We start from the raw sequence: 27535 nt of genomic DNA, 5'->3' as shown, positions 1-27535 counted from the left end.
TATCCTAAATAAAGTGTTCTAATGCTTTTTCTAAATCTACGAAAGTCATGTAGGTACTTAAGTTGTTTCTCTCCTCTAAGATTGTCCGCGTACCGCTATTTTTCCTATATCCGAACTGGATTATTAAGGATCCTCAGATCCTTTATAGTTTTGTATTGTCGTCCGTCCGTCCGTCCGTCCGTGTGCGCTCTAACTCTTTTTAAAAGTGGCCGATTGAGTTGAAATTTGGTGTACGGGTTCTTTGGACATTAAGGACGGACGCTATTAATTTTCAGGAAGCTGGTTCAATAGGAACAAAAGTTATAGGACTTCGAGTGAATCGGGAACAGGAAAAACTACGGGCTCAATATAATAGAAATCAACATATTTCATTCCCTAGGTCATGTATCGGGTTGGGACTTCCGCTAGATTATTCCCTATGACTCTTAGATGTGTAATACTTTAATATAACTCTTCTCTGTGGTATAGGTCGAAAGTTTTAGAGCAAAATGTAGCAAAAATTACACTTTATACATGAATTTAGAGTTTTAAAAGGTTTCAAACGCATTATCTTGATGCAGCAAGAGTACATCACGTGCACATTTGATAACCGCATGTGTGTGATTCAAAAATGTTAAATTATTGCCATATGGGTTTTGATCAAAATAATCAAAATCGTTATTTATGCACCAAGATCGTCGAGAAAAAGACTAGGGGCATTATCTCAATGCTCAAGACATAAATTTGATGCATTTCTGGCGACCACATGGATTTTGATCAAAACATGTCAAAATCGTTATTTATGCACCAAGATCGTTGGGAAAAAGACTAAGAGCATCATCTCAATGACCAAAACATGAATTTGATCTATTTTTGGCGACCACATGAATTTTGATCAAAACATGTCAAAATCGTTATTTATGCACCAAGAACGTTGGGAAAAAGACCAAGAGCATTATCTCAATGATCAAAACATGAATTTGATCTATTTTTGGCGACCACATGGATTTTGATCAAAACAAGATTAAGAGCATTATCTCAATGGCCAAGACATGAATTTGATGTATTTTGTAACATTAAAATAAATTATCGTTAAAAGTTATTGTAATACTGAGGATCCTTCGATATTTCGTTGTATCGGTTTATTTTAGCTAGTATTTTTGATGCGTGCACCAGTAAACTAATTATTGTCCTGAAATGTTATGGGTTGGGGGTTTTCCTTAGAGGAGAGGAGAATTCACAAAACAAACATTCTAGTGGATATTCTTCCCGGTTGAGGTAAACTTCCTTGGGGGTTTTTTTTTTGGCAAATATATTCTTCAATTTATCCCGCAGTATATGAATTCCCTGAGATATTATTAGCCTCCTTTCTCAAAAGCGCATGGAAAAACTCATCTGCCTCTCATCAAACATTTTCTCGCCCGCAATACAAGGGCTTCGCATTTAATTTCAGAAAATTGTTCTAAAAGAAACGCGCTATAAAAGTACGCTGTTATGAATTCTCTTCGATGACAAGCTGTATATTATGTTATGAGTTGGAAGTAATAATTAATTTTGAATATATTCAAAGATTTAAGTGAAGAGCGCGTTCCTCGCAGCTTTCTTTGAGTTTAGATCGAAATTATCCAGAAGGCCCCTTAATGCACAAATATCCCTAGGCCAACTTTTTCTAAGCGAATTTAACGTGACTAATTAACTTGCATGAATTTTTGCTTTTTAATGATATTTTTCAACGCAGCATTATGGTCCAATTTCCCGCTTGTAAGCTTATGTTGGAAATGTCGAAATTTTGTCAGAACATCTTTTAGGCAATAGAAAACTAAGCTAGTGCTAGGGAAAATTTTGATTGTCTCGTCGTTATTTGGTTATTTGGTATATGGCTATAATTTGCGTGAATAAATAAATCAATTCACCTGACGTTTAAAGACGTTACATGATACTTTAGTGAGTTGTCTGTTAGGCAATGTTAAAGTATCATTAATTTATGTTTCTTAGTTATTAAGTATGTCAATTGATTGGATGACGCAACTATAGATGCAAGCATAACGACTTTGACACCAAGGATTAGTAAAATCCTGGACGTATTGACTAATCTTTCTTCAGCGGTACAAATAATTAGTACAAGTAAGAAGATTAATTTAGCTCATTATCATACGGAAAAGAAGTATTTCAATTGCAGATGAGTTTTGTCTCTATACATTTCGATTCAACTCAGTTCAGTGTGTGTTTTGTAAATGGTCCGAGCCTCAGTTACAGACGCAGTAACATTTCAATTTCATTTTGTTAATTTGAATATGGTAATGAATTAATGTTCAATAGAACTGCTGTCTTTTTACTATAATTGAGTTGTATACTGACAGGTGGAAATAATCAAAAAGCGTCATAGACTACGCAGTTGGGTTCGTATAACAATTCAGTAAGTCTAGATTCTGTGGTCTAACTAGACCCTAGGAGATTTTCAATAAATTTGTAGCTTATTCTACTTTCGTAAATTGTAAACTTGCAATAACCGTAATTGACAAGACCACCCATGTTAAAAAGTCGCGACCATACGAAAATGATATAACTCTAATTTCTCGCGACCATATACAGCAAACTTTATGATTAAATGTTTAGTGATAAATGTCAGCCATATTCGTGCAGGAACATAAATTTCGAAAATGTGCAATTGCAGAAACGTTTTCATCTTGAACAATGTTCGGACATTAGGATTTATTGGGCTAGCTCTAAGTGTTCCAAAGAAAGGAAGAAATGCAGTGACCTTGAAAGTTGTCATTTTCCATCTCCGTCTCAAAGCAAAAATAATTCGTGACCTACAATTCGATTTCCGATATAAAGAAACGCAAATTCGTTGCATTATGTTATTAACCTTGTGCTCGGCTATGGCAGCATTGGCGCGCTATATTAACAAAGATTAAAAAAAACGAAGGTTGCTGTTGTGGAACGTTAATTATTAGAAAATTTAATTTATAATAATAGATACAGTTAGCTCCATTTAAGTTGGGATAAGCCACGCCTAAAGATCGACTGATTCCAACGTCAAGGTTCTCACCTCTGATGAAAAATCCATAAAATGCGAATATGTGTTTATTAGACAATAAAATTACTTAAACCACAAATACAGACTCGTTAATACGTGTACATTTAGATTTGTATCGTTATAAGTTGGTAACTTGCGGTCTCTATCTGCAGCATATATACAGATCCCAATCGTAAAACTGTTGAAATGTAGTTGTCTTGCTTAAGATCGTTTCCACATCACTATTGCATGAATAGTTCATTATATAACTACTACTAACTAACTATACACACTTCTTTCGTCTCCCATGGCTTAAGACATACTGTAAATGTTTGATGTATCCTATAAAATCAATTATCGTTTTCAATATATGTACAACAAATAAAATTGCGAGAAACTTTTATAACTTAACTCGTTTTTAAGATTTCAATAAAAAATTAATTTCAGTCTGAGTACCTACGACAAACTGGTTTTTGCTTTAATATTATTAACATAAAGTGCAACTTTCTAAAAGCGTGAGAATCCACAAATGCGTCCACTTTTTTTTTTAATGAAGCCTTAAGTTCTCCCTTTGACCCAATTATGGGCGGTTGCGGCTTTACTTTCGTTGGGAAAGGTCGTGAGCTGGACCCTTTATAAGGCATTAAATTGGATGGAACACATGATTACTTAATAATTTAAAACGTGCAGGGGTGTGAGTGGAATTTCTACAGAAATGCGATACGATGACTTTTGTTTCTACGGTTTCGCAATATGCAAAAGACTGAAAATTGCTTATTGTGCAAGGAATCCGTTTCGTGAGCGAATTTCCCCAAAGAATTTCCAGCAGACCAATAACCGCGAAATCGTGTCAAAATCCGAACGCATATAAATATTAAAACGGCTTATTATGTATATTAGACACACGCTCTATTTTACATTACTCAACAACGAAGTTATTTTAAATAATTGGCGTATATCTGGAGGCCTTGCCGAAGACAAAAACTTGAGACATATAATACCTTATTCACTTTCTCAATGAGTCAATGACTTTTCAAATGATAAAACGCCATAAATGGCATAACTGGAGGATGGTGGAAATTTGTTACACTTCCATAGTATTTGCATAATAATTTTACGATAACCATAAATTTTAAACCTATATCATTCAATCTTAGGCAGTTTATTGTTTTTAATGTGGAAATTTATTCAGTCCGCAATTCAATTTAAGCTACTCCAAGGAATTTATTAACCTATGCTAATATCACTTGTAAAGATAGCGCGAATGTGAAAAAATTTAAAGTTACGTTGTCCCCCATAGACATTTGCATGCTGAAAGTAATTGCCTTAATTGTATACCATTAAAAAGTAAAAGCCCAACAATTTTCTTAATACCTAATATCTAAGCGATGGGTGCACTTTTCTCAAGTCTTAATGCCCATCTGTCAGTGTCATGGAATTCTGAAGTGCCCATGCTGCGGCGAGTCCCCCTTTCCAAATCTGTCATTAAATGTTAATCGGCGCTAATTGAAGCTCAATTGCTTTGAAACTGGAAAAGTAATGCGACACAGTTAGGAATAGCAGGACTTATTGTACGTTATTTGAAAATTTGGTTCTCTAGGCCTTCAGGAATAAAATTATTCCAGTTATAAGCAGAATGCAGCGGACCTATACTTAAAAGTTCGTAAATCAAACGAATTTCGTTTGATATAGGGTTATTCTCCCACGAGTAGATTGGTTCAACTTAATTTTTCGCTCCCAGAATTCTCCATTCCTGAATATGTGCGCCCATTTGATTAAATTTTTTAATAATTATCATGACTGATTTCGGTATGGATTTGTATCTAGGGGAGTTTTTATGGTTTTAACCCTGAAAACATTCGCCCTAAGAAATCCTCAACTTCATACGGAAAATTCGCTCAGAGAACCGCTTCTAAGAAACCTAGCTCCAACGAAAATTTCCCTTCGTCCCTTACGAAACTTCCCTGGGAAAATTCACGTCCGAGATTCAAGAGAAATTTTTTACGTAGGGAAATTCGCCCTTCAAATAATTTGTTTTCATTTAGGAGGCGAATATTTTTTTAGCGAGTTCGGTGAATTTATCCAAGTGAGCTTTCATGGTCTTTCAGGTGTTGGTCCATTCCGGAGTGTCCACGGCGTAAGGAACATTACCTCAAAGAATTTTCGGGCTAGGTCTCCCTTTTCTAGAGCATTTACGCCCAAAAAATAGTATCTTTCCATTTTAGTAAACGATCTTTTCATTTTCAACTCGAAACTGAATACTAACGGTAATCCAATATAAAATACCATTATTTCTACATCCTCCCCCGTAAAACGAAACTGTGCTTACAGAAAGTTCTCCACAAAAACTCATTGCCTCCGAGGAAAATTTCTTTTCCTGCAACAAGATATTTCCATCTCAAGGAAAACTACTCGTAAGGAAAAACTTCAATGTGCTCAACTCCGAGTTTCCTACAAGTTCTGTTGTAATTTGTAACTGACAATTTAAAGTGAAACTTGATAGGGGCACTTGAGGGGGAGTAGATCTTTCGTTAGAAGGAGATTTTTTGAAGAGTAAGTTATCATTATTTGTACTATAGGCGTGGTCGCAGTCGATTCTTGCACTGCACTCCTGTGCTCCCAGGTATTGTCTACGCATATCTATGCATATATACAGAGTGGCCCAACGAGAAGTATACAGAGGGCTTTTAGGGTATTAAATTTAGAAATTTCGAAAAATCCTCGAACACGTCAATTTTGTATTCGAGGGGGACAACTGTTGGAATACAAATCACGAACCCAAGTCTTCACCCCTCTACGTAGAGAGCTTAACCCCTAAAATTTTAAATGGAATTCTATGGCAAATGGCACATTATTTGAAAGCCAATTTAATCGTGATTACTAATCTGTTTTGCTTTTTAAATTCTATTGATTCGTTTCGGAGATATTCGCATTTGAAATGGTTTTTTCTAAAAAAACCAAAACAAATGCGATCTAAGTCACCTTGTATTAAAAAAGGTTTAAATTGTGCAAAAAATAACAAATAACTTTAAACACACAACATTTATTTCAATAAATGCTCGAATTGCCTTCCGCCTGCTTCCATGCAATAATAAAGATTTGCTTCAAAACGCTGCCGTACATGTTGCAAGATTTCAGGGGTAATCGCTCGAAATTGTTGAGTTATACCATAGTGTATTCTATTCTTACGCTATGGTTATACGTGCTCGCAACCCTTGTAATGTTCCGGGCGGAATAGCATAAACTTTATTCTTTAAATATCCCCACAAGAAGTAATCTAAAGGACTTAAATCAGGGGAAAAAACCATTTCAAATGCGAATATCTCCGAAACGAATCAATAGAATTTAAAAAGCAAACCAGATTAGTAATCACGATAGGATTCCATTTAAAATTTTTGGGGTTAAGCTCCCTACGTAGAGGGGTGAAGACTTGGGTTCGTGATTTGTATTCCAAAAGTTGTCCCCCTCGAATACAAAATTGACGTGTTCGAGGTTTTTTCGAAATTTCTAAATTTAATACCCTAAAAGCCCCCTGTATACTTCTCGTGGGTCCACTCTGTATATATAATGTTTTCTCTAATTATAAGATTATGTTATTATCTTATCATCATAAGATATCTTATAATTAGAGAGAGAGAACCGATTCTACCCTCTGTTCTTTTTTGTAGAGTGTACCATTAATAAAATAGTAAAACCGAACTTATCTACTGAGGTGCGGTGGTTGGCACAGTTTGTTGTGGTTCCTCTGAGGACCCCTCAACTGTTGCACTCCATGTTTGTTACCTCCTCGCCCTCCACCTTCGCCTTGGAGAGAAGTTTGAACGTCACTCTGGCGAAGTTCACGTAGGCTCGATGGTTGCAAGTGGCCCCAGGATGTTTGGTCCAGAAGGATAATCACAGTTTGTCCCTTGGGGTCCTCCTTCCTGTCTACCACACGTCAGTTCCTGGTTGTAACTCCAAAATTTTGGATTTCGATGCTTTTCAGGATATTCTCCGGTTCAACTTGAGCCCCGGGGATCCAGACGTGTCCCCTTACTGGTTTCTGGGAGGTTAACTTTTTGCCTATTTTTATGACGAACAATAATTTACGAAAATGATGTGTTAGATTCTCTCCGGGAGTCAAATTGTCTTTTGAATCAAGATTTCTTGAATTTAGAGGCAACTAGTTTTCGTTGGAGTCGATACTTCCAAGCTGAATTTGGCAGTGGGAGCTTTTCAGGCTTTATTCTTTAGATTCTTTCCCTAAAGAAAATTCACTTACAAGAAACTCGGTTCCGAAAGAAACTGCCCCAAAGAAAATTCGCCCTTGCTCATTTTGTTGTTCCCTCTACGAGTCAGATTTCATTATTGCACACTTCCACTCAGCAGTGTTTCCGGGGGCAAATCATGCTAAAGAGCAAAGAAAGTGAAGAAACTATTTTATAAATTACAATAAATTATAAAAGCTCCAATTGGTCGGAAAACAAGGTTACAGCTGATCTTCCTCACAAGTTTTACCCATTGGCAATGCCCTCTTCCCCTATTTAACAGATTTCACCAGGCAATGCAACCATTTGGTAGTGGTGAAATGCGAAATTGTTGTCTATACATAATATAAATCGAAATTTTTCTATGCCAATCTACATATGACGCAATGCGAACTGTTAAGGTTGTCAATTAATAAAATTTCTGACTGCAATAAAATCTAGTTAATTTAATGAAGTCCCCATTAAAATACCGAGTTTAGCTTTCAAAAAAATTTTAATCCGACACTTCCAGGCAAAAACCTACAACACACCTAACGATAAAAACTAATCAGGCGAACTTTATGGGATTTTTTCAATATTTGTGGGTCAAGATTACCTAGACTACCTAGAGCTTAAGCTTAAATTATTGCTCATTTCAGCACCCACGAATGAAAATCATCAGTAATCGACGTTTTGGTCCAAAGTAACTCGCTAATTACCTTTCGAGCAAGGAAGTTGACGATTTCGTTCATTTTTCAGGTACTGCCGATGTCAAAACTTTCTATGCGCGTAATTAACAAACAAAAAAATCGCGCAATGGTCAATTAAAACTTTATAGAATAGAAATAGATCACAAGATGCCTGAAGGTAGTTGCATGATGTGGGCGTTCGATATCAATTAGATTTCACTCCATATTTAGCTCTAATAGATTCCGTCTGGTCGTATTATCTATGTGGTGTGTAAAGTACGTGGACAACTGAAATAACATGTTAATGTTGATGTTTTTTTTTTGTTAACGCAGTACCGTTTTCTATAATGATTCGTGCCGATATTAAAAATAATAAAACACAAAGAAGCTAACCGACTCGGTCATTGTGTGCTTAAATCAATTTTTTTGCGTTTTCGCTTTGTATTCTTCTGCAAGTTCCGGCCCAGTGAGTGTATGCAATTTAAATTAAAATGTTGGAAAAACTGGTTGATTGAGAAAAGATAATGACTCGCCGTTGTAATTTTTAATGAATTATAATTGATAATCGTCATCCATATCATTGCTTAACCGAGCGGTGTCGTTTATACTTCAACTGTTAGCATATAGTTTATTTGCACGGGGGTCAAGGGATTTTATTGTTTGGTGTTGGCACTTCCAACTGCTGACCTAGTTTCGCCATCCATAAGGAAATCCGCCCCTCTGAATATTCGTGGAACATCGCCCCGCGCCTGAAATACTCTCCAACCAAGCCTCCAACGCTCTCCACCAAGGAACATTCGCACACCAAGAAGAAAAATGCGAATTCTGTTTTAGGTGTTCTCTCTAGAGGGCTTTTTAGGTAAATTAATTTCGCACGACATTTGTAAGGGATAAACATTTTGAGGACAATTTCCAATGGATTTCTTCTAAACGCCATTTGTGGGTACCCCATACCTGTTTCTTTCATCTGTTCAATCTAGAAACCAGAATTACGACAAAGAGAAAGATCGAGCTTTTCTACCTTATTCTGAATAAAGAGTCACGCTTGATCGTTTTTGAAATGAGGGGACTATCTCGACTGTTATTCGAAAACTTTAAAAAACGATTTGCGCAAAGACTGCTCGAGTATTATCCGTTTTTAATTGATAATTCATTTCATTTAAGCCACCATCTCTTCCGATGCTTTTTTACTCATAATATGAATTTAATTAGCTTTCAGTTTTCACTGACCAACAAACATCAAAATCTCTCTGATAGGGCGAAGGAGTAATATTCACTTCATTATGCTATGCTGTTCTAACCCGCACCGAAGTCGTATAATTAGTACAGTATTAAAATGTAATAACACTTTACGATTTAACAAAAATGCGGGATTCGGGTAATGCTGTACGACCTAATGCGTTAAACATCAACTTTCACACAACAACAAACAAATAACTTAATGGATGTCTAACCGGTTTAGGAATTTTCCTAAGATCGCGTGCCATATGGTCCATTAAACATCAACATATACATCACTATTAAGCTAAAGTGTCGATAAAAGAAATACCAGAAGTTTATAATGTTAGAAAAAATTCTTGGTCCGCTTCTTAAATCTTTTATTAGCGTAATTTGCATGAAAAAATGGACTTCTGTCTGAACATTTTTCACGTTAATTGGACACCCAACTCTAAAACGGTCTTATGGTGTCACAAAAATTAAGAAAATTTGGCATGCTGCAATTGTGCAATTGCATAAGTTTAAAGCACTTCATTGTACACACGTTAATGGAATTCTACAAAAAAGGAGTAATGAAATAATGTCCATCGCGTTAGCAGGAAATAAAAGCGGCTGTATTGTCGCTAATTTAGTTGTGAAAATAAAAATGTTGATTTAAAAAAATGAACCTACTGCGCTTTGTCCTAGTGGAAATTTGTCACACGCTTATTTTTCAAAACCCTACGTCTTGCTCAATGCATATACAGTGTGTAAAGCGAGGGGGTATACAAGAGGGAATTTTTTTTAAATATTGATTTATGAAAAAAATTTATTTTTCATGATATTTTTTGCTTGCTTCGAAAGTACCAATAACGTTTCGATAATCTAAAATTTATTTATAGAAATCTGGAAAAATAATAAAATTAATTTTTTTTATTCAAAGTTATCATTCTACATTATAATTAAGATAGGAGTATTGCTATCAAACCACAAACAATCGAAATGTTATTGGTACTTTCAAAGCAAGCAAAAAATATCATGAAGAATAAATTTTTTTCATAAATCAATATTTAAAAAAAATTCAAAGTTTGAGAAACCCCATCAAAAGGGATAGCCAGACGGAAAATACATTGTCTCCGAGATAAGTAGGGGCACCATGGGCATTCTAGAAAGGCTGAGAAATAACAATTTGGTTAAATGGGGGAAAAGTTGCTTTTTTTCTGGCGTTAATATTCCACCGATAGCAAAACCAATGACAGTTCTGCACAGCAGCTTTTAATGCACTTCATAATTTTAAATCTAATGTTTTGTTTTTGCGGAAAAAACATTAAGACTGCATTTTTTAAATACAGTCCTGATATTCTGATATCATATTTATTTATTTATTTATTTATTTATTTAACCAGAAACCATACAGAATAAAAATTCCAATTACATGGTACTGGGGCTCTGAACAAATATTAGGACTAGGATCTAATTTTATTTATTATTGAATTTAGGGGATCGTGAAAAAAGTCGATATCATTAACTGAGGACAACTTATTTAAAGTGATCAAGATCTTAATAAGTGGGGAAGTTGTGTTGTTAGCTGCAAAAATAGTATTATTTTGCCTTAGCTTAACAAATGGTACCTTAAGCTTAATTTCTTGAAGTAATTCGGAAGAGTATAACAAGTTGTGTAAAATTTTGAAGACAAAAATTGTGGAGACAATGTACCGTCGGGTTTCTAACCTCGTTATATCTAAGCCGAAAGTACTATTTAAGTAATTAAGCTGGGTACCGTAAGAGATCAAATGTGGATAATTTTGGGTTGACCTAAAAAACATTACTCGGATGAACTTTTTCTGCACTTTTTCGATCATGTCTGAGTATTTGAGAGTTTAAGGAGACCAGATACATGCAGCATACTCAAGCTTGGATCTAATAAACGCATTATATAAGGTTAGCATTGTCTGTATATTCGTGAAATTGAGTGTATGCCTGATAACGAAACCAAGAAGTTTGTAACACTCATTTGTTAGGTATTCAATGTGTAAGTTAAAGTTAAGGTTGGTATTGAAAAACACGCCCATATTCTTAAAGTTCTTTAAAAAAATGTTACCTAAACTAAAGGGCTCAAAGTTGAATGTTAAATTTATATTCTAATTGCACTGTCGCGCCAGTAACTTTATTAAACATGTAATTGTACAGTCTTTGGGAGGATTTCAATGCTAAGTTGAAGTGTAGATAAGAATGCAAAGCAATAATGAGAATGCTGGTAATTGTTATCACGGAATATACGTAAATGTACATGGTTTGGGAGTTGTCCATCTAATACCTACATGAGATAAATTGGGTTGTAGGACAATTCGCACCAAAGATATTTCGCACCAGGACAATTCGCACCCGAACAATTCGCACCCGGACATTTCGCACCAAGGAAAATTCGCAGTAAAGATATTTCGCACCCGGAAGTTTCGCTCCCGGACAATTCGCACCCGAATAATTCGCACCCGAATAATTCGCACCGGAATAATTCGCACCAGAATTTCGCTCCCCTGAGAGGGTATTTTGTGTATGGTTGACTTTTAACATAGAAAGTCGGCTGAAGTATTAAATTAACTCAGAGCTTGAAATCTCCAATATTACTCGCCAATATCACGTTTTATTAATTTGTGCATGTAATAGACGTATACCTACATTTAAAATTTGGACACTTTCAATATTAAGGTATAATTTGGAATCGTGACGTCCATTTTGTGTTCAAACTCTAAATGGGGTAATTTATTAATATTGAATAAAAGTTCTCTAAACCGTTCCCATACAATTTAATAAAACGAAGTGATACACTACATGTTTCGACCAACGGTCATCTTCAGGTGATCTACAAGATGGTGGAGATAATTGAAGAGAGCTTTAAAACTGGAAACCATCTGCACTTCCAAAATCAGTGCTCGGTTTAGCTAATCTTACCTTGTCATCGTTGACCCAGATCCTGGCATTGCATGTTAAACTAAGAGCCGATGGATCCTTCTTTGCTCTTCTCGCTAGACACAGCCATGATGAGCAGTTTTGGAGTTTAAGGTTCTTAGCAAAGAGGTACATGTATCCTTCATAGATTATGTATCTCTTTCCCCTTTTCGTTGTACCGAACTCCATTGTTACGCGCCCCGTATAGTTTGCACTGCCTAAATCTCATATCCATTATCAACTTTTTGTAATAAATCAAATTTCAACTTTTAACCTTAGGGACAAGTCCATTTTTGATGATGTTTTCCTTGATTTTGACATTTTAGTGGCACTTAAATATTTATGTTGGTTAAACAATAGCCATACAATTTGTAGAGGAATAATTTTTTGAATAGTATTTATGAGGCAAGAATTCATACGTACAATCCTTTTTCCTTTTTAAATGGAATGGACCATATCAAAGCAGTAGAGATTTTAGGTCACTTTAATAGCATCCATATCACTCAAAATCTGGAATTTAGTACTTATTTTATTGTAATCTCCGTATTAAACACGAGAACACTTGCTAAAGGTACCATGAATGAAAATTTATTTTAAAAAAAAACAAAAAAAAAAGGTAAAAAGACACTCATCTGTGATGTAAATTGTCCATGCACTCATGTTCACAAGTAGACGGATGCTGCTAAACGCGGGTATCGGTCTATCAGCAAAACTGTCACCTGACATTTCTTAAACCTATTTACCCAGTTTTATTGTACCAATTCACAATCAAGGTTTTTTTCATTTGGAAACCTTTTAGCACGTACAAATAATATTGCAATAGGAATATAAAAGTCTAAATAAAATTTTAACAATTATAGCTGCAAGTTAAGTTTCCTAGGTCTCTAACCTATTCGATGTCGTATGTATTGTCTTAAAACAATCTCAAGTAAATTATAATCATATTTGAACGTAAAACAAATAGATTCTTGAGAGTTTCCGTAAAATTAAAGAGATAAGAACTGTAAAGTAACGAAAAAAGCAAAAAATGTTGATAAATATCGTGAAAAAAATTGATCTTGCTATAAATTATATGGCTATTATTTAAATAATATACTGAAATTGTGAAGATCCATGACTCTCAATGGGGTGCTTAAGAAGCTTCGGAAAAATAACACCCAAATCTACCCATTTATTATTATAACAATTTTGATGGGGAGATTTTGGAGTTATTTCTCCGAAGCTAAATCATATACGGTGGTGCGTTAGAAACGATACATAGCTATTTCCGTAAATTAAAATAATTTTGAAAAAACGCTGTGGCACGTCAAATTAATCATGGAAGGAAACAGTGTCTAAAATAAAACTTGGTCACTAATGTCTTTGTCTCGCATCGCTGACAGTGCAACCCTTAAAATCTTAAATGATGCATCGTTGGTAAAGTCGCCCATCTCTGAATTCGGATATGTAATTTTTTTGGTTTAGTTGTTTCATTTCCAGCGCATTCGACGTTGCAGGTACAAGTTTTCTCTTTTTTATACCACTTGCAACTACATAATTTTGACGCAGGATCGCATTAGCTTCTATTACATAGTGATCGGCCCGACATCCTTCCAATGACATAAACAACAGCGCGCCCTCAACTTACTTTTAAAATATTTCGAAAATATCAAATCTAAAAAATTATACTCTCACCAAATTCAGAGAAGGAAAGCCTTTCCAATGATGTCCTATCTTCCTTGTTGCGCAATTACCAATGCTAAGGGTTTTGCTTTAGTACTAGGTATGCCTAACAAATTAAAAAGGATGTATATAGGTACTTAATAATTACAAACAATTAAAAGAAAAAATCATCAATATCGACCTGTTCCTAAAACGTTTCAAGATTTTTAAAAGCTTTACTGTTTTGATTATTAACAATCTCTTAAAAAATTGCCAGAATTTTTCCATGTATCTCTTCAAACTATAAAATAAATAAGAGTAAGAAAAGCAAAAAGAAACTTTTAAGTTCATTCACTACCATGGTTGTAGCAAAGATAACGCAAAAAAAATAAGCAGTTAGTGTAACTTTACTCAGTCACCAATAATCAACATAATAGCCATATGTGGTCAAAGAAACGTAAAACTGGTTCTAAGAAAACTGGAAACTTACCTTTTCTGAACACCACCAAGACACTACCACCAGAAATAAAATTTTTTTAAATTAAAAAATAAGTATACACAAAATTAAAACCCGTGCTCAGATAAATTTTAAAATACCACTCTGTCAAACGTTCAAGAATGAGGATACTATACAGGCGTTAAAGTTCTAATTAGTTGTGGTCATACGTACTTAAACCTGATTTTTCGGACCTAATTACTTTTACCTTGTAATAAACCTTATTCATCTTCTAGAAATAATAGAAGGGATGCCATTACGATATTTCTCTTATTGTTTCTTTATGAAGTGCAATTTGTGTTATCGGGGTCTTTTCAAATTTACCTTTAATTATAATCTTAATTACTTATCCAAATTTAGTGCCATCTATGAAATGCATTGTTCTATTGTCATTTATACATACTCGTTTTGTCTAAAATAAATTTAATTCAGATCCTTTGTCACCCTCTTCAACTAAAGAAATAAAGAACAATTTTTTATGTGTCTTCATTAAGAAATCTTTATGTAAGGGAGCGTTAAAATTACTTCCTTTTTCTATTTTCATCTTGATCTTATAATGTAAATATTTTTAACTTTAGACTGATCACTTTGTTTGTGTACGGTATTATATGTTGATTCTGTTTTAATATTAATAAGAGCGTCTCAAATACACATAATATTGTAGATATACTATAACTAGGTATAACTATTTGGTATTTAATTACTCCACAAAAGACGTTTCAGTTACCTATTCTTATTTTCTCAAAACGAAAGCGCAGTAGATAAAAATTATGTCTTCTTAAATTACAGGATTTAACTATATCAGACTCTCCATACAACTTAAAAAAAACCCAGCGTGATTATATTTAAGAAATGGAAATACTTAAGAATCGCGATGGGTTGAAAATGAAAGACCAAATAACTATTATTTGAAACATTTTTCCATGAAGTAGATGTTTACCAAGATGTGCACTACTACATACATTCTGTAAAGGCAATCGTCTATTAGCTTCTTAAAAATATTTAATTAATAAACCAAAGATTTACAGAATTATCCGGGTGTGAATTATTCGGGAGCGAATTTTTCGAGTGCGAATTGTCCGGGCGCGAATTGTCCGCACACGGATAAATTGCTGGCGTTAGTATATTGCTCTACAACTTGGACCGTGTTCACTCTAAAAAATTGAAAAACAGTTAAAGATTATGGATTGTGGTATACTCACCAATGAGTTAAGAAGTAAGGGCCACGAATTGTACCAAAGTTTGACTGACTAAAAGCGGATCATGCATGTAATAAAAGTAACCCAAAGAGAATTCTTGCAATGGGTGTCTTTAAATTATCGATACTAATCAATTCTTTTCGTTTCAGGTGCTCAAATCTGTCCATAGATGGTTACCAATCTCTCGCATCATTCGGTTATCTCAAAACGACTGAAAACTATTGAAGTAAACATATTGCGCTGTGATAATGGATATAACGGATGCTTTCCGTAGTGAGGACCTCACAAAGACGGACTTTTTCGATTTCGTAGTGACTCCCGACTCTAACGATTCGCAATCGTTGCAACAATTTTCGAAACAAATGCGAACCGTGAACGCGTTTTTAGGTAACGGATCGGACGAAGGTAAAGAAACGAATAACAACATGTTAACCGCCGAACTTACGGCTGTGCCAACTATAAGCTCAGAGGGTGTAACTAATTACGATCCGAATTTTTGGAGCGACAAAGAAACCGTTCGAATCGAAACCGCCATTTTAGAAGATTTAAATAAGTACTGTTGGAGTACCGACCATGAATCAAACGGAGTGGTAGCGACAAATCCTAGTAAACTATTAAATAATACAGACGGGCATATTTACACATTAACAGTATTAAATGGTATCGACCAGAATGCAACGTGGTACCGTCCACCTTTACCCCCTATCGTTAAGGAGGAGGATGGCTCGCTTTCGAGTCCAAGCTCCATGGAACACCTACAGACAGGTTTAGATATAGACTCGATATTAAATATAATCCCCCATCAAAATGGTTTTAACAATATTTATAGTGATAGTGCGCAAGCGCCGAATACGGATGGTTTGATTAAGTCCGAAACGTACACGTATGAGGATAGCGGATTTGCTGACAACAAGGATGAGTTGGGAAACTCGCTTATTATCGAAACTCCACTATTGGAGGCGCACGAAAACTTTAACAATAACAATAACGACTGGAAGGTTAGTAATAACAATAGCAGTAGTAGTACGAATGGCTCGCCGGACTCGCTTCTTCGTAGTGCCCTTCAAGGGAAGACATTCGTTCGTTACAATGGCGCGTCGAAAGCCTCAAAATCGGAGACAAATAGTGAGTTGAGGCGGGTTCTGTCCACACCTCCCGTGAAACCGGAAGGAATATACATTAAGGAAGATCCAGATAAACCCCCAACAATAGTGTCTGGTGGCAACTCCAATGGAAACGTGGTTTTCGACGAGCACCCCGAAAATCACACCAACTCTCACATGGACGATCTCCTTCTCTCGCACCTGGACGCATCCTACCCCGAGGACTATGAAAAATTGAAGCGAATCGCAAACGAAGTGGCAGAATCCGTCAACCAGTATTGCTTAATTAACAATAACACCATCGAGCACGTTTACAGCGTCAGTCCGGACCAAATCGGCATTTTAAGCAATCTCAGTTCGCCGATCTCAATCACAGCACCAGCAGTCTCGAGCACAAAACCGCAAACGAAAAAGTACAAACGCTCGAATAGCGCCACCAAACAGTCGACAACGCAAGGGGCATCCTCAACTAGCAACGGTGTCCGTAAGGAGCGCTCCTTGCACTATTGCAGTATTTGCTCAAAGGGCTTTAAAGACAAGTACTCAGTTAACGTCCACATTCGCACGCATACGGGCGAAAAACCCTTCACCTGCAGCCTCTGCGGCAAAAGTTTCCGACAGAAGGCCCACCTCGCCAAACACTACCAAACACACATAGCCCAAAAGAACGCGGCGGCGTCCGGCGGCTCGTCAACCGCGAAAACGAAAACGAGGTAGCTTCAGCGTGTTCGTGCTAGCGCGCCGTTTCGGCCACCTCTCCACCCTCAGGCCGTAACACCCCCGCGCGTTCGGTTAGTACAAAACGAAGACCATCGAGCAAACTTCAACACAACGAAATCTATGAATGTATTTGTTCCTAAGTATATAATTTGTTTACGTGCTGTGATTTGTTTGTATTTTGGACTCATCGCCTAATATCATCAAAATTGCCCAAATTTTCTTGCCATTGCTGTATTATTTGTACGTAATTAAAAATTAGAATCCTTAATTTATTTATATATAATATTTCGAACTTCCGTTGTTATGTAAAGTAAAATATATTTTATTGTAGTTGATGCCTACAGGGTTGAACTTGAAAGTCACCCTCTGCGTATAGTAGATATATCTCTATGTGAATTGTTAGTTTCCAAGCTTATTAGTTCTAAGTTTTAGTGTACAACTACAGTTTTTACCATTTTAGTAAGGCATTATTAAATGACCAATAATTACCTACAAATACTCACCACGTTCATGAACCAAAATTGTGAGTTCAAGTAAGTTAATTTAACTATGCTCACAGCAAACGCAGGATTTGTCGAAAGCTTACGCTTGCTGGAGCATTGCCCCAATTGTTTTTTTTTTGTATTTATAGTCTATGTGAATGTTGACAACTTGTTTGTAATTTACGGACATAACCATTGTTATTTTGCTTATCATACGTATACTATTTTGTTATTTTCTAAATACCTTTATATACAAACGGCTTTGTTACTTGTTATTTAAAAGAAACCCACGTTTGTTACTTGCCATGGTTAAGGGGTTATACGTCATTAGATCTCAGCGAGTCTTTCAGAACAATGCTCTCTGTGTTTGCATGTCATATTTTATGTAAACCACTTCTACTGCCAACGTAAGTGTTCTCTCTTGTACAATGAAATACTCAAGTTTGTATTTGTCCACTACTAACGACCTTTAAGTAGGTTCTGCATCTACTGAAGTGATTTAAACTTTGCGAATATCGTATTTTATGTACTTATTGTATTTGATTATGTTTTCTGTATTATCGTATTTGATTTTATTAAAAGTATTTTTATATACCTATATTACCTATATTTTTGCATTTTATAATTTTATATTGTAATAATAAGTTTAAGTATCAATAAATAAACGTTTATGAACTTATTAATTCGACGGATTTTAACTCGTACAAACGGTACCCTCTATATAACACCATACTTCCAATAAAGTTCACATTTAACACTTAATATTTAATTTTTAGGGTTGAGATTGGGATCTATGCTTCCATTTCCAATCCATATAGACTATTAGGTCCTTCAATAAAAGTTGTGGTTGCGTCCTACTTTCCTCAATATGATTATCATCAAGAGAACCTTTCCTTTCCTTTATTCCACTGGTAGATGCTTTCATTTCCTAAATTATCAATGTGCCTCCCTTGTATTCCGAAGTTGTCACTCGGGCCTTTTTTCTTGGTGCTTCACTGCGACTAAAAAGGAAGCCGGCAAGTGGATAATACAGCTTTTACCAGTCAAAAAATTACTTTAATGCAATGCACTAAATCGAATTAACTTGACGCTTATTAATTCTATTCATTCAAGGTAAATAATGAACACGAGTTCAACTTATGATCATTGTAAATGGTTCTAACCCTTCTTTGGAAACCAAATTAATTCAATGCCCTAAAAAAGATGGACTTGAAGCTTATTCATTCGATTCATTCAAATTATATGGATACAACTTCGGTTCAAAATAAATTATAATTGGCGTAAATCCTTTTTTTGGAATTAAAATTATTTGAATTCGCTAAAAAAAATTATGAGACCGAGGCTCATTAAGTTACGGAAGTGCACAGGGGCCACATCAATTTGTTTATATTTTTTAGTGAATTTCTTGTAAGTTGAAATTTCGACTTGCACACGGAGTTTCGGTTTGCAACACGAAATTTTGACTGGAAACAGAAAATTTCGACTTACAACACGAAATTTCGACTTGCAACACGAAATGTCGACTTTCAACACGAAATTTCCACTTGCAACACAAAATTTCGACTTGCAATACGAAATTTCGACTTTCTGCACGAAATTTCGACTTGCAACACGAAATTTCGACTTGCAACACGAAATTTCGACTTTCAACACGAAATTTCGAGGACCTGCAACACGAAATTTTCACTTGCAACACGAAATTTCCACATGCAACACAAAATTTCGACTTGCAATACGAAATTTCGACTTTCTGCACGAAATTTCGACTTTCAATATGAAATTTTGGCTTTCTACTCGAAATTTCGGCTTACAACACGAAATTTCGACTTGCAACACGCAATTTCGACGACTTGCAACACGAAATTTCGACTTGAAACACAAAATTTCGACTTTCAACATGAAATTTCGACTTGCAACACGAAACTTCGACTTTCAATATGAAATTTTCGACTTTCTACATGAAATTTCGACGACTTACAACACGAAATTAAGACGAAATTTCGACTTTCAACATGACGTTTCCACTTGCAACACGAAATTTCGACTTGCAACACCAATTTTTGATTTGCAACCCGAAATTTCGACTTGCAACACAAAATTTCGACTTAAAATACCAATTTTCCACTTTCTACACGAAATTTCGACTTTCAACACGACATTTTGACCTGCTACACAAAATTTCGACTTACATACGAAATTTCGACTTGCAACATGAGATTTCGACTTGCAAGGCGAAATTTCGAAATTTTAACTAGCAACACGAAATTTCGACTTGCACCTTTCGACTTACAATACGAAATTTCGACTTGAAACAAGAAATTTAGACTTGCAACATGAAATTTCGACTTGCAACAGAAATTTTTGACTTGCAACACGAAATTTCGACTTGCAACACAAAATTGCGACTTGCAATACCAATTTTCCACTTTGTACACGAAATTTCGACTTTCAACACGAAATTTCGACTTGAAACCAGAAATTTAGACTTGCAACAGAAAATTTCGACGTACAACACGAAATTCGTCAAAAAATAAAAACAAACTGATGTGGCTCCTCTGCGTTTCCGTATTAATTCAATTCATTCAAGGGAAATAGACTCCACTTCAATCCAAAGTGGATAATAAATGACTCGATTTAAAAATAAAAACAATTTCCTTTACTGAAAAAAAATAATTAAAACATTTTTCACGAGGATTTTGAAACTTGGTTTTGGTGATCAATTTTACAAAATCTCTACAAAATAGGTAGCTTGACTGTGCGAATTGCGAAGAATAGAGTTAGATAAACGACCCAAGCCATGCTACTGCAATTCATGCTAATTACAACACTTTAGAACTAAGTATCTACAACTGAAGTGAAGTGATACTTTTTAATTATACTTGACTCCTCTATTTCATTACTCTTCTAGTCCACTGTCATAACTCAGTCTAACCTTTGAATATAAAATTTTCACAGTCTCAAGTACCTACTTAGTTGCTCTTCTTGGATCTGTTGGGCAAATAAATAAATAAATTAAAAATTAAAATATTCGTGTCTGAACCTCACTGCATGGTAATTTAGTAATTTTAATTGGGTCCAATTATAGCTATGGCTATAAAAACTACTTATCTTACCATAACGTTTCCCGTTTATAACTAACAATTGCTTTTATCACTTATCAAAAAAGTACCTGTACTACCTAACGTGTCATATCTGATCTCTATACGTCACCTGAACTTAAAGTAAATATGTGTATTTTATCTTTAAAATTACTCAAACTCGGCAAACAGTGTAGGAGTAGATAGTGACATTTTGTATTAGTACCTAATTAACTGGTAAATTAAAAAAAAAGTTACCCATCAAAATCGCATCAGTGTCTTGGAATCTGTATCTGCATCTAACCCAATCTAGTGAGTATATTAGTGCACCATTTTAATCGAGATTGACATTTTCCAGTTAAGTGAAAAGTGGAAAACTGTAGCACAAAGTTTTTTTTACTATACATACAGCAAATTCACTACCGTTTTTCTAAATTAAGATTCACATTTTTAGCCCAACTTGTACTGGATAATTAATTTCCCGACTGTGAATATGAATCCACCCATACCATCACTAAATTTTGGCCAGTGAATTTGATGTAAAAATATGACTTTTCTTTCTGTTTCATATCGGTTCTATTTTTACGCATTTAGACCTTGCCTTTTGCATATAAAATTTAGTTTTTAAAACTTTGTACTCTAAACCAACACCAATGGGACTTTTTTCTCATCATTAATTTTTGAAATGGCCAACACTTACCAAGGCCAAAGTATGATATAATGAACATAACAATTTTAAAAGTTTAAAATTATATAATAAATTGGGAGTAATTCGTTTAGGAATGATCCCACGCCGGTATACAAGGTTGACTTCCCTTATGGTACAAAAGGGCCTTAAAATACGTAAATTTGTGTCTGCGTATAGTATAGAATTTGTAAGATATATCACACTTACAACTCACAAGAGCTTTTTTTTGGTAATGTGCACAAATCTTTTGAAAATCGTATTTCAGTTAGTGGAAAATAATTGCTAATTTTAATTCATAAAAATCCAATAACTTGAAAAATAAATTTATAAAGTGGAAAGACAAGATTTTTTTGGAAATCCACCGGAGCTGTCTTCTCCTGATTTACTTTTGTTCATCTCTATTTTGTATATCTGGGACACTTTTTGATACCAAAATGAATCTCCGCACTTGTCACCACGAATTTTCCTCAATTAAGGCCATATATATGGTGAAAGTTGCTCTTAAACTTTTCAGTCAATGGTTTGGTTCCTCGTTAACGTTATCCATTACTTCATCCCAAACTAATTTTAAATCATAGGCTAACCATTTCCATACATCACATGACCTTTTAAATATAACGTGGCAACAACATTAACTTAATTTTTACTTAAATAATTGTCATTAATACAGGTGACTTCTATCAAGAAAACTCGAGTTCAAAACAAAACAATGAATAGGGCAGGAAATGTAAAACGAAAAAGTAATCCCAGACAGAATGCGAGCGCTCTCTCTGCAGCTACGTTTTTGTAAGTACCTAGACGGAGACATACAAATCAAAACAAAATAACTACAATTTACTTTTAGTTACACTTTACCAACATTTACCAACAAAAAGAATGGTAAACTACAATTCGATGAGGAGGATCTCTATGAGACGCTTTCTGAGTACCAATCAGAAGTTTTGGCTAATAAAATTGAAACCTTATGGAAGGAGGAGTACAAGAAACGAAAAGGGAAGGCTTCACTGACCAGGGTGATAATTTCAGCCTTTGGTTTTGAATATTTTGTGTTAACTGTAATCCTAGGGATCTCAGCATTAGTACTTAAGTATGGTCACAGTGACAGAAAGTTAACTAACCGTATATTTTAGGCCCGCGCAAGCTGTTTTTCTTGGCCGCTTACTCTTATATTACATGCCCGCTGCCGAAGGAGAGCCCCATGTAACTCAGCTTGAAGCGCGGTTATACGCAGCCGGAATCGCTTTAATGGCATTCTTGTATATATTATCGTTTCATCCACTACTAGTCCAATTATATTTGGTGGGTCTAAAAGTGAAGATAGCGTGCAGTTCTTTAATATACCGGAAGGCATTAAAATTGAGTGACGGGGCTTTTAATAGCACAAACGTAGGACAAATTGTTAATTTGATCGCATCTGATGCTCCAATGTTTATCAATTGCTCATTCTTGTTAAATTACTTGTGGATTGGTCCGTTGCAGTGTATCATTGTGACGTACCTGATGTATCAAGAGGTTGGGTTTTCGTCAATTTGTGGAATCGCCGTACTATTTCTGCTGATACCTATTCACCGTGAGTGTTCCAATTGGTTGTTGGAGCTCTCCAAGCTTTAATCAAGAAAGATATTTCGAGTGGACAGTTTTAGATTTTTTGGGTAAGGCTGCATCAACGTATCGATGGAAAGCGGCTTCACGTACCGATGGCAGAGTGTGCTACATGGATGAAATAATCTCGGGAATTAAAGTAATTAAAATGAACGGTTGGGAAAGGTTAATTAAACCAATTTTGCTCTCCCTTCGCAAGTAAGTGGGTGAATTATTTCAGAGTAGCTTAGATTTAAAGATTTTCAGCCTTGAAATCAAGTACATTCGGTTATCAATGTACCTAAAAGCCGCAAATGTATCCTTCGATATTCTAACAATACCAATCGTTATTTATGTGTCAACAGTTGTATACGTTTTACACAATCACATAAGAGCTGACAAAGTGTTTACAATGATGATATTCTACAACTCGCTGAGAGCAACCATGGCATCTACGTTCCCACACTCAGTTTCAGTACGTGCGCTGACCATGGTCGCGATAAAGCGCATTGAAAAGTTTCTATTTAACCCCGAGATCAATATGGAAAGCATTGAGGATACAACGGATCCAATTGCTATTAGAATTATCGATGGTCACGCGAAGTGGGGGGAAAGTCCCACCTTGGAAGGAGTTAACTTAGCAGTGAAACCCGCCAGCTTGGTTATTGTTACTGGACCAGTTGGCTGTGGGAAATCCAGTTTACTCAGTGTGATGCTGAAGGAACTACGTTTAGGCAGTGGAAGAATTCACATTAGCGGGCAAATCAGCTACTCGTCCCAAGACGCGTGGCTCTTCAGTTCAAGCATTCGAAATAATATCCTCTTCGGTGAACAGATGGATACCAAACGTTACAATGAAGTTGTGCGCGTTTGTGCGCTTGAAGATGACTTTGCGTCACTCCCGTTTGCTGACCAAACGATTGTGGGTGGACGAGGCTCTAGTTTAAGTGGGGGCCAAAAGGCGAGGATAAATTTGGCACGCGCTGTTTATCGAGATGCCGACATTTATCTACTGGACGAACCTTTTGCAGCTGTAGATGCGCGGGTTGGCAAACAGATATTTCAGGACTGCATTAAAGGATTTTTGAAGGGAAAAACCGTTGTGCTAGTTACTCACCAGCTGCAATATTTAAAATATGCCGACGAAATAGCTGCGATGGAAAATGGTACCATTACTTCACAAGGTCAGCTTGTAAGCTCTAACCAAGAGGGGATCGATGCCGAAATGAAGGAATTAAATTGCCAGGAGTTGGTAAACCATCACGCTCAAGACATCGTCAAAGAACATACGTCGGTGGGGTCTGTATCAAGTATTGTATATCGAAAATATGTGACAGCTAATGGATTTGGGAACTTTGTTGTTGTTGTGGTACTGTTTCTGGTGATGCAAGCAGTAATTAGCAGTGGCCCATACTTCTTAACTCATTGGTGAGTATATCACAATCCATAATCATCAACTGCTTTCAATTTTTTAGGGTGAACACGGTCCAAGTTGTAGAGCAATACACCAACGCCAGCAATTATTCATCTCATGCATTAGTGGACAACTCCCAAACCATGTACATTTATGTATATTCCGCGATAACAATCGCCAGTATTGTCATTGTTGCTTTACGCTCTTATCTATACTTCAACTTGGCATTGAAATCCTCCCAAAGGCTGCACAATAACATGTTCAATAAAGTTACTGGCGCGACCATGCACTTTTTTAACACAAACTCCCAAGGTAGAATCATCAATCGCTTTTCTCAGGATGTGAGCGCGGTGGACACTCTGCTGCCAAATGTTCTCATTGAAACTGTGCAGTTATTACTGGCATCCTTTGCTGCGGTTCTCCTCATATCTCTTGTAAACTACTGGCTTATCATACCAACACTCGCAATAGGTTTTATTTCCTATTGCTTAAAAAAATTCTGTTTGTTAACCACTAGAAATATCAAACGACTGGAAGGTGTAAGTAAGTCATACGTATACCTCCTTGGTAAGCAAATAATGTGCGATTTTTTCAGCTCGCAGTCCAGTTTTCGAACACTTAAGTTCGTCATTGCAAGGGCTGGGGACCATCAGAGCCCTTCAGGCTGAAACAATCTTGAGAGAAGAATTTGACTCGCATCAGGACTTACACAGCTGCTGTTATCACTTGTTCTTGTGCACGTCACACGGTTTCGGATATTTCTTAGACTGCTTATGTGCGATCTACATTGCAATCGTAACCTTTAGCTTCGTAATATCTGACAATGGTGAGCTTCATTCTAGAGTGCTTGCTACTTTTTAATGGTAGGTTTTAGACGCGCTTAGTGGAGACGTCGGATTGGCGATAACTCAATCAATAACGCTAATGGGATACCTCCAGTTGGCAGTTTTACAGACGGCAGAGCTCGAAAATAACATGACATCTGTAGAGCGCATTTTAGAGTACGATGATATCGAGCAAGAAGACAACGTCGGCACAGAACCGCCGAAGACATGGCCGGGAGCTGGCAGAATCCTTTTTTGCGACGTTTCCCTCCAGTATTCTACAAGTGGTGCTCCTGTTTTGAAAAATTTGAACTTCGAAATATTTCCAAGGGAGAAGGTTGGAATTATTGGGAGAACTGGCGCAGGCAAGTCGTCGATTGTCAATGCTCTTCTTCGGTTAAGTTACACATCCGGTGACGTTGTAGTAGACAATGTAAATATAAGAAGTTTAAGTTTAGAAGCGCTAAGGTCGAGAATTTCGGTGATTCCTCAAGATCCTACGTTGTTTTCAGGAACCTTACGACAGAACCTGGATCCGTTTGAAGAATACGAAGATACAGCCCTGTGGAAAGCTCTAGATGAAGTTGAATTGAAACAGTTCGTTGCATCCCAACCGCAAGGTTCACTCTCTTTGTGTTGATTACACTATATTTATTCCATAATTATTGCAGGATTGTGTCACGCAATTAGTCAAGGTGGGGCAAATGTTAGTGTAGGACAACGTCAACTGATATGTTTAACCCGCGCCATTTTGCGTAAAAATAGCATACTAATTATGGATGAAGCAACTGCAAATGTCGATTTTGAAACTGACAATTTAATACAGAGTACAATTAGGAAAAAATTTCAGAATTGCACCGTGCTCACCATAGCTCACAGGTTGCAAACGGTTATGGACTCTGATCGAATTCTGGTTATGAATGCTGGTGAATTGGTCGAGTTTGATAAGCCATCTGTTTTACTTAATAATACCAATGGTTACTTTTACAAAATTGTTCAACAACTACGCAAGAATGATTCAACAACTTTTCAAATGCTGCAATGAACCATCACTTCTTGGTTCTTGACGCATTTTGAATTTATTCCAAGGAAATCGGTGCATAGATATACCTATTTGGACAGATCTTGGAATTCTCTTTTTACTTTTCAGGTTGAACTTGCCGTTATTTTCAATAACTGACGCTAAATTTGTAGTATATGAATCGGTATTCGATTTATATTACCTACTTATTTTATTAAAACTCAAAAAAATTGTTTATTTGTTTTTTGTAACAAATAAATTAAGAACAAGAAAAGTGACTATTTTTGTCAAAACTAGAAAATCATTACGTTTCAGATACATCACAATTCGCATATGAGGTACGGACAGACATTATAAAGAGAATCGGAAATAGTTCACCAATCACAAGCCACTTAAAAGAGAATGGCAATGCCTAACGCTTCGTCCAAGAGCATTAAGTGTCCTATTGGGAGCAAATTTTCCGTCCGTTCGTCTGTCTCAAGCTACTTTTACATCTGAGCCAAGGAAATCCTGTTTTTACAGCCGTTAAGAAGTCTTAGTTTGAAATTATTTAAGGGTATTCAAGAGTCTTTCCGGCTTTGAATGTATAAAACGCTTTTAAGGGCATGAAGAACTTTCGGAGTATTATGGAATTTTGCAATATCTGCAAGAAACGCTTTCCAAAGTTTATTATTCTTTAAAAGTGATCAAGGGTAAAAGAAACTTCTTCCATTTCTTAAGCAGCTGGAAGGCCCACTTTTCCAGTAGGATAACGCCCGTCACCCCACATTGCAGGACGTTCTATGGATCGGCTTTCATAGCCGTCATGTCAAAATCTTGCCATGACCACCCAGATCTCGCCATAAATCACCCATCGATCATGTTTTGAACATTATGGGGGAGACGAGTGGGAAACCGCATCCCCCGCAGATGCTGCAAGCTCTACAGGACGAATTAGAAGTTGCTTAGGACACAAAAGCTCAAGAGGAAATCGAACGTGTACTAGAATCGATGCCACAAAGAGTGACAGAGTGTGTACTTAAACAATAAGGGGGGGAACAACTCATTATTAATAAAAATTATAATTATATTTTGTTCTTTTTTTTAAATTTTAATCAATTACCACCTTTTAGTGATAAAACGTTTCTGCCAAGTTTGGTAAAAAAATCCCCACTCCTTGGTGTTGCGATTTGGTATTGTATCCATCAATTTTCGGTAATTTGCCTATTTTTCATTTCTTTGACCTCAACA

The 27535-nt window shown here is 36.0% G+C and overlaps 2 protein-coding genes across 11 annotated transcripts in view; both read left to right on the top strand.

Annotated features, from left to right (window-relative positions):
- LOC116171976 (gastrula zinc finger protein XlCGF48.2) overlaps positions 1–18300 on the top strand; it is a 181497-nt gene extending 163197 nt beyond the window's left edge. For all 6 annotated transcript variants that reach the window (XM_031489053.1, XM_031489052.1, XM_031489051.1 and 3 more), the window contains one exon: positions 15545–18300. In XM_031489053.1, the coding sequence (XP_031344913.1) occupies positions 15644–17215 (1572 nt within the window). In that variant the 5' untranslated portion in view covers positions 15545–15643 and the 3' untranslated portion in view covers positions 17216–18300. The remainder of the gene's footprint in view (positions 1–15544) is intronic.
- Positions 18301–20900: 2600 nt separating this feature from the next.
- LOC116172712 (probable multidrug resistance-associated protein lethal(2)03659) lies at positions 20901–27334 on the top strand. Of its 5 annotated transcripts, none has more exons than XR_004145736.1 (11): positions 20901–21089; positions 22136–22251; positions 22310–22552; positions 22596–23035; positions 23109–23265; positions 23314–24474; positions 24522–25003; positions 25056–25286; positions 25335–25904; positions 25956–26861; positions 26908–26929. XR_004145736.1 is itself a non-coding variant. In XM_031489974.1 (11 exons), the coding sequence occupies exons 2-11, from the start codon at positions 22175–22177 to the stop codon at positions 26327–26329; spliced, it is 3588 nt and encodes a 1195-aa protein (XP_031345834.1). In that variant the 5' UTR covers positions 20901–21089; positions 22136–22174; the 3' UTR covers positions 26330–27334. The 5 variants fall into 5 exon arrangements, 4 of the variants coding, with proteins under 4 accessions (XP_031345834.1, XP_031345836.1, XP_031345833.1 ...); XM_031489974.1 differs by having other exon boundaries at positions 25335–25649; positions 25797–25904; positions 25956–27334; XM_031489976.1 differs by lacking the exon at positions 26908–26929 and having other exon boundaries at positions 25335–25717; positions 25797–25904; positions 25956–26083.
- Positions 27335–27535: the final 201 nt, after the last annotated feature.

The sequence above is a fragment of the Photinus pyralis genome, unplaced genomic scaffold, assembly GCF_008802855.1.
Source record: "Photinus pyralis isolate 1611_PpyrPB1 unplaced genomic scaffold, Ppyr1.3 Ppyr1.4_LG5, whole genome shotgun sequence".
NCBI classification, from domain to species: Eukaryota; Metazoa; Arthropoda; class Insecta; order Coleoptera; family Lampyridae; genus Photinus; species Photinus pyralis.
Note: the sequence above shows the minus strand (reverse complement) of the source record. Positions and strands in the feature narration are given on the sequence as shown.

What these genes read in the sequence shown, in the direction of transcription:
- LOC116172712 (XM_031489973.1), top strand. Translation starts at nt 22,175, where the DNA reads ATGAATAGGGCAGGAAATGTAAAACGAAAAAGTAATCCCAGACAGAAT. An exon ending in CTCTCTGCAGCTACGTTTTT is followed by an intron (nt 22,252 to 22,309) that starts GTAAGTACCTAG and finishes ATTTACTTTTAG; the next exon opens with TTACACTTTACCAACATTTA. An exon ending in ATTTTGCTCTCCCTTCGCAA is followed by an intron (nt 23,266 to 23,313) that starts GTAAGTGGGTGA and finishes AAAGATTTTCAG; the next exon opens with CCTTGAAATCAAGTACATTC.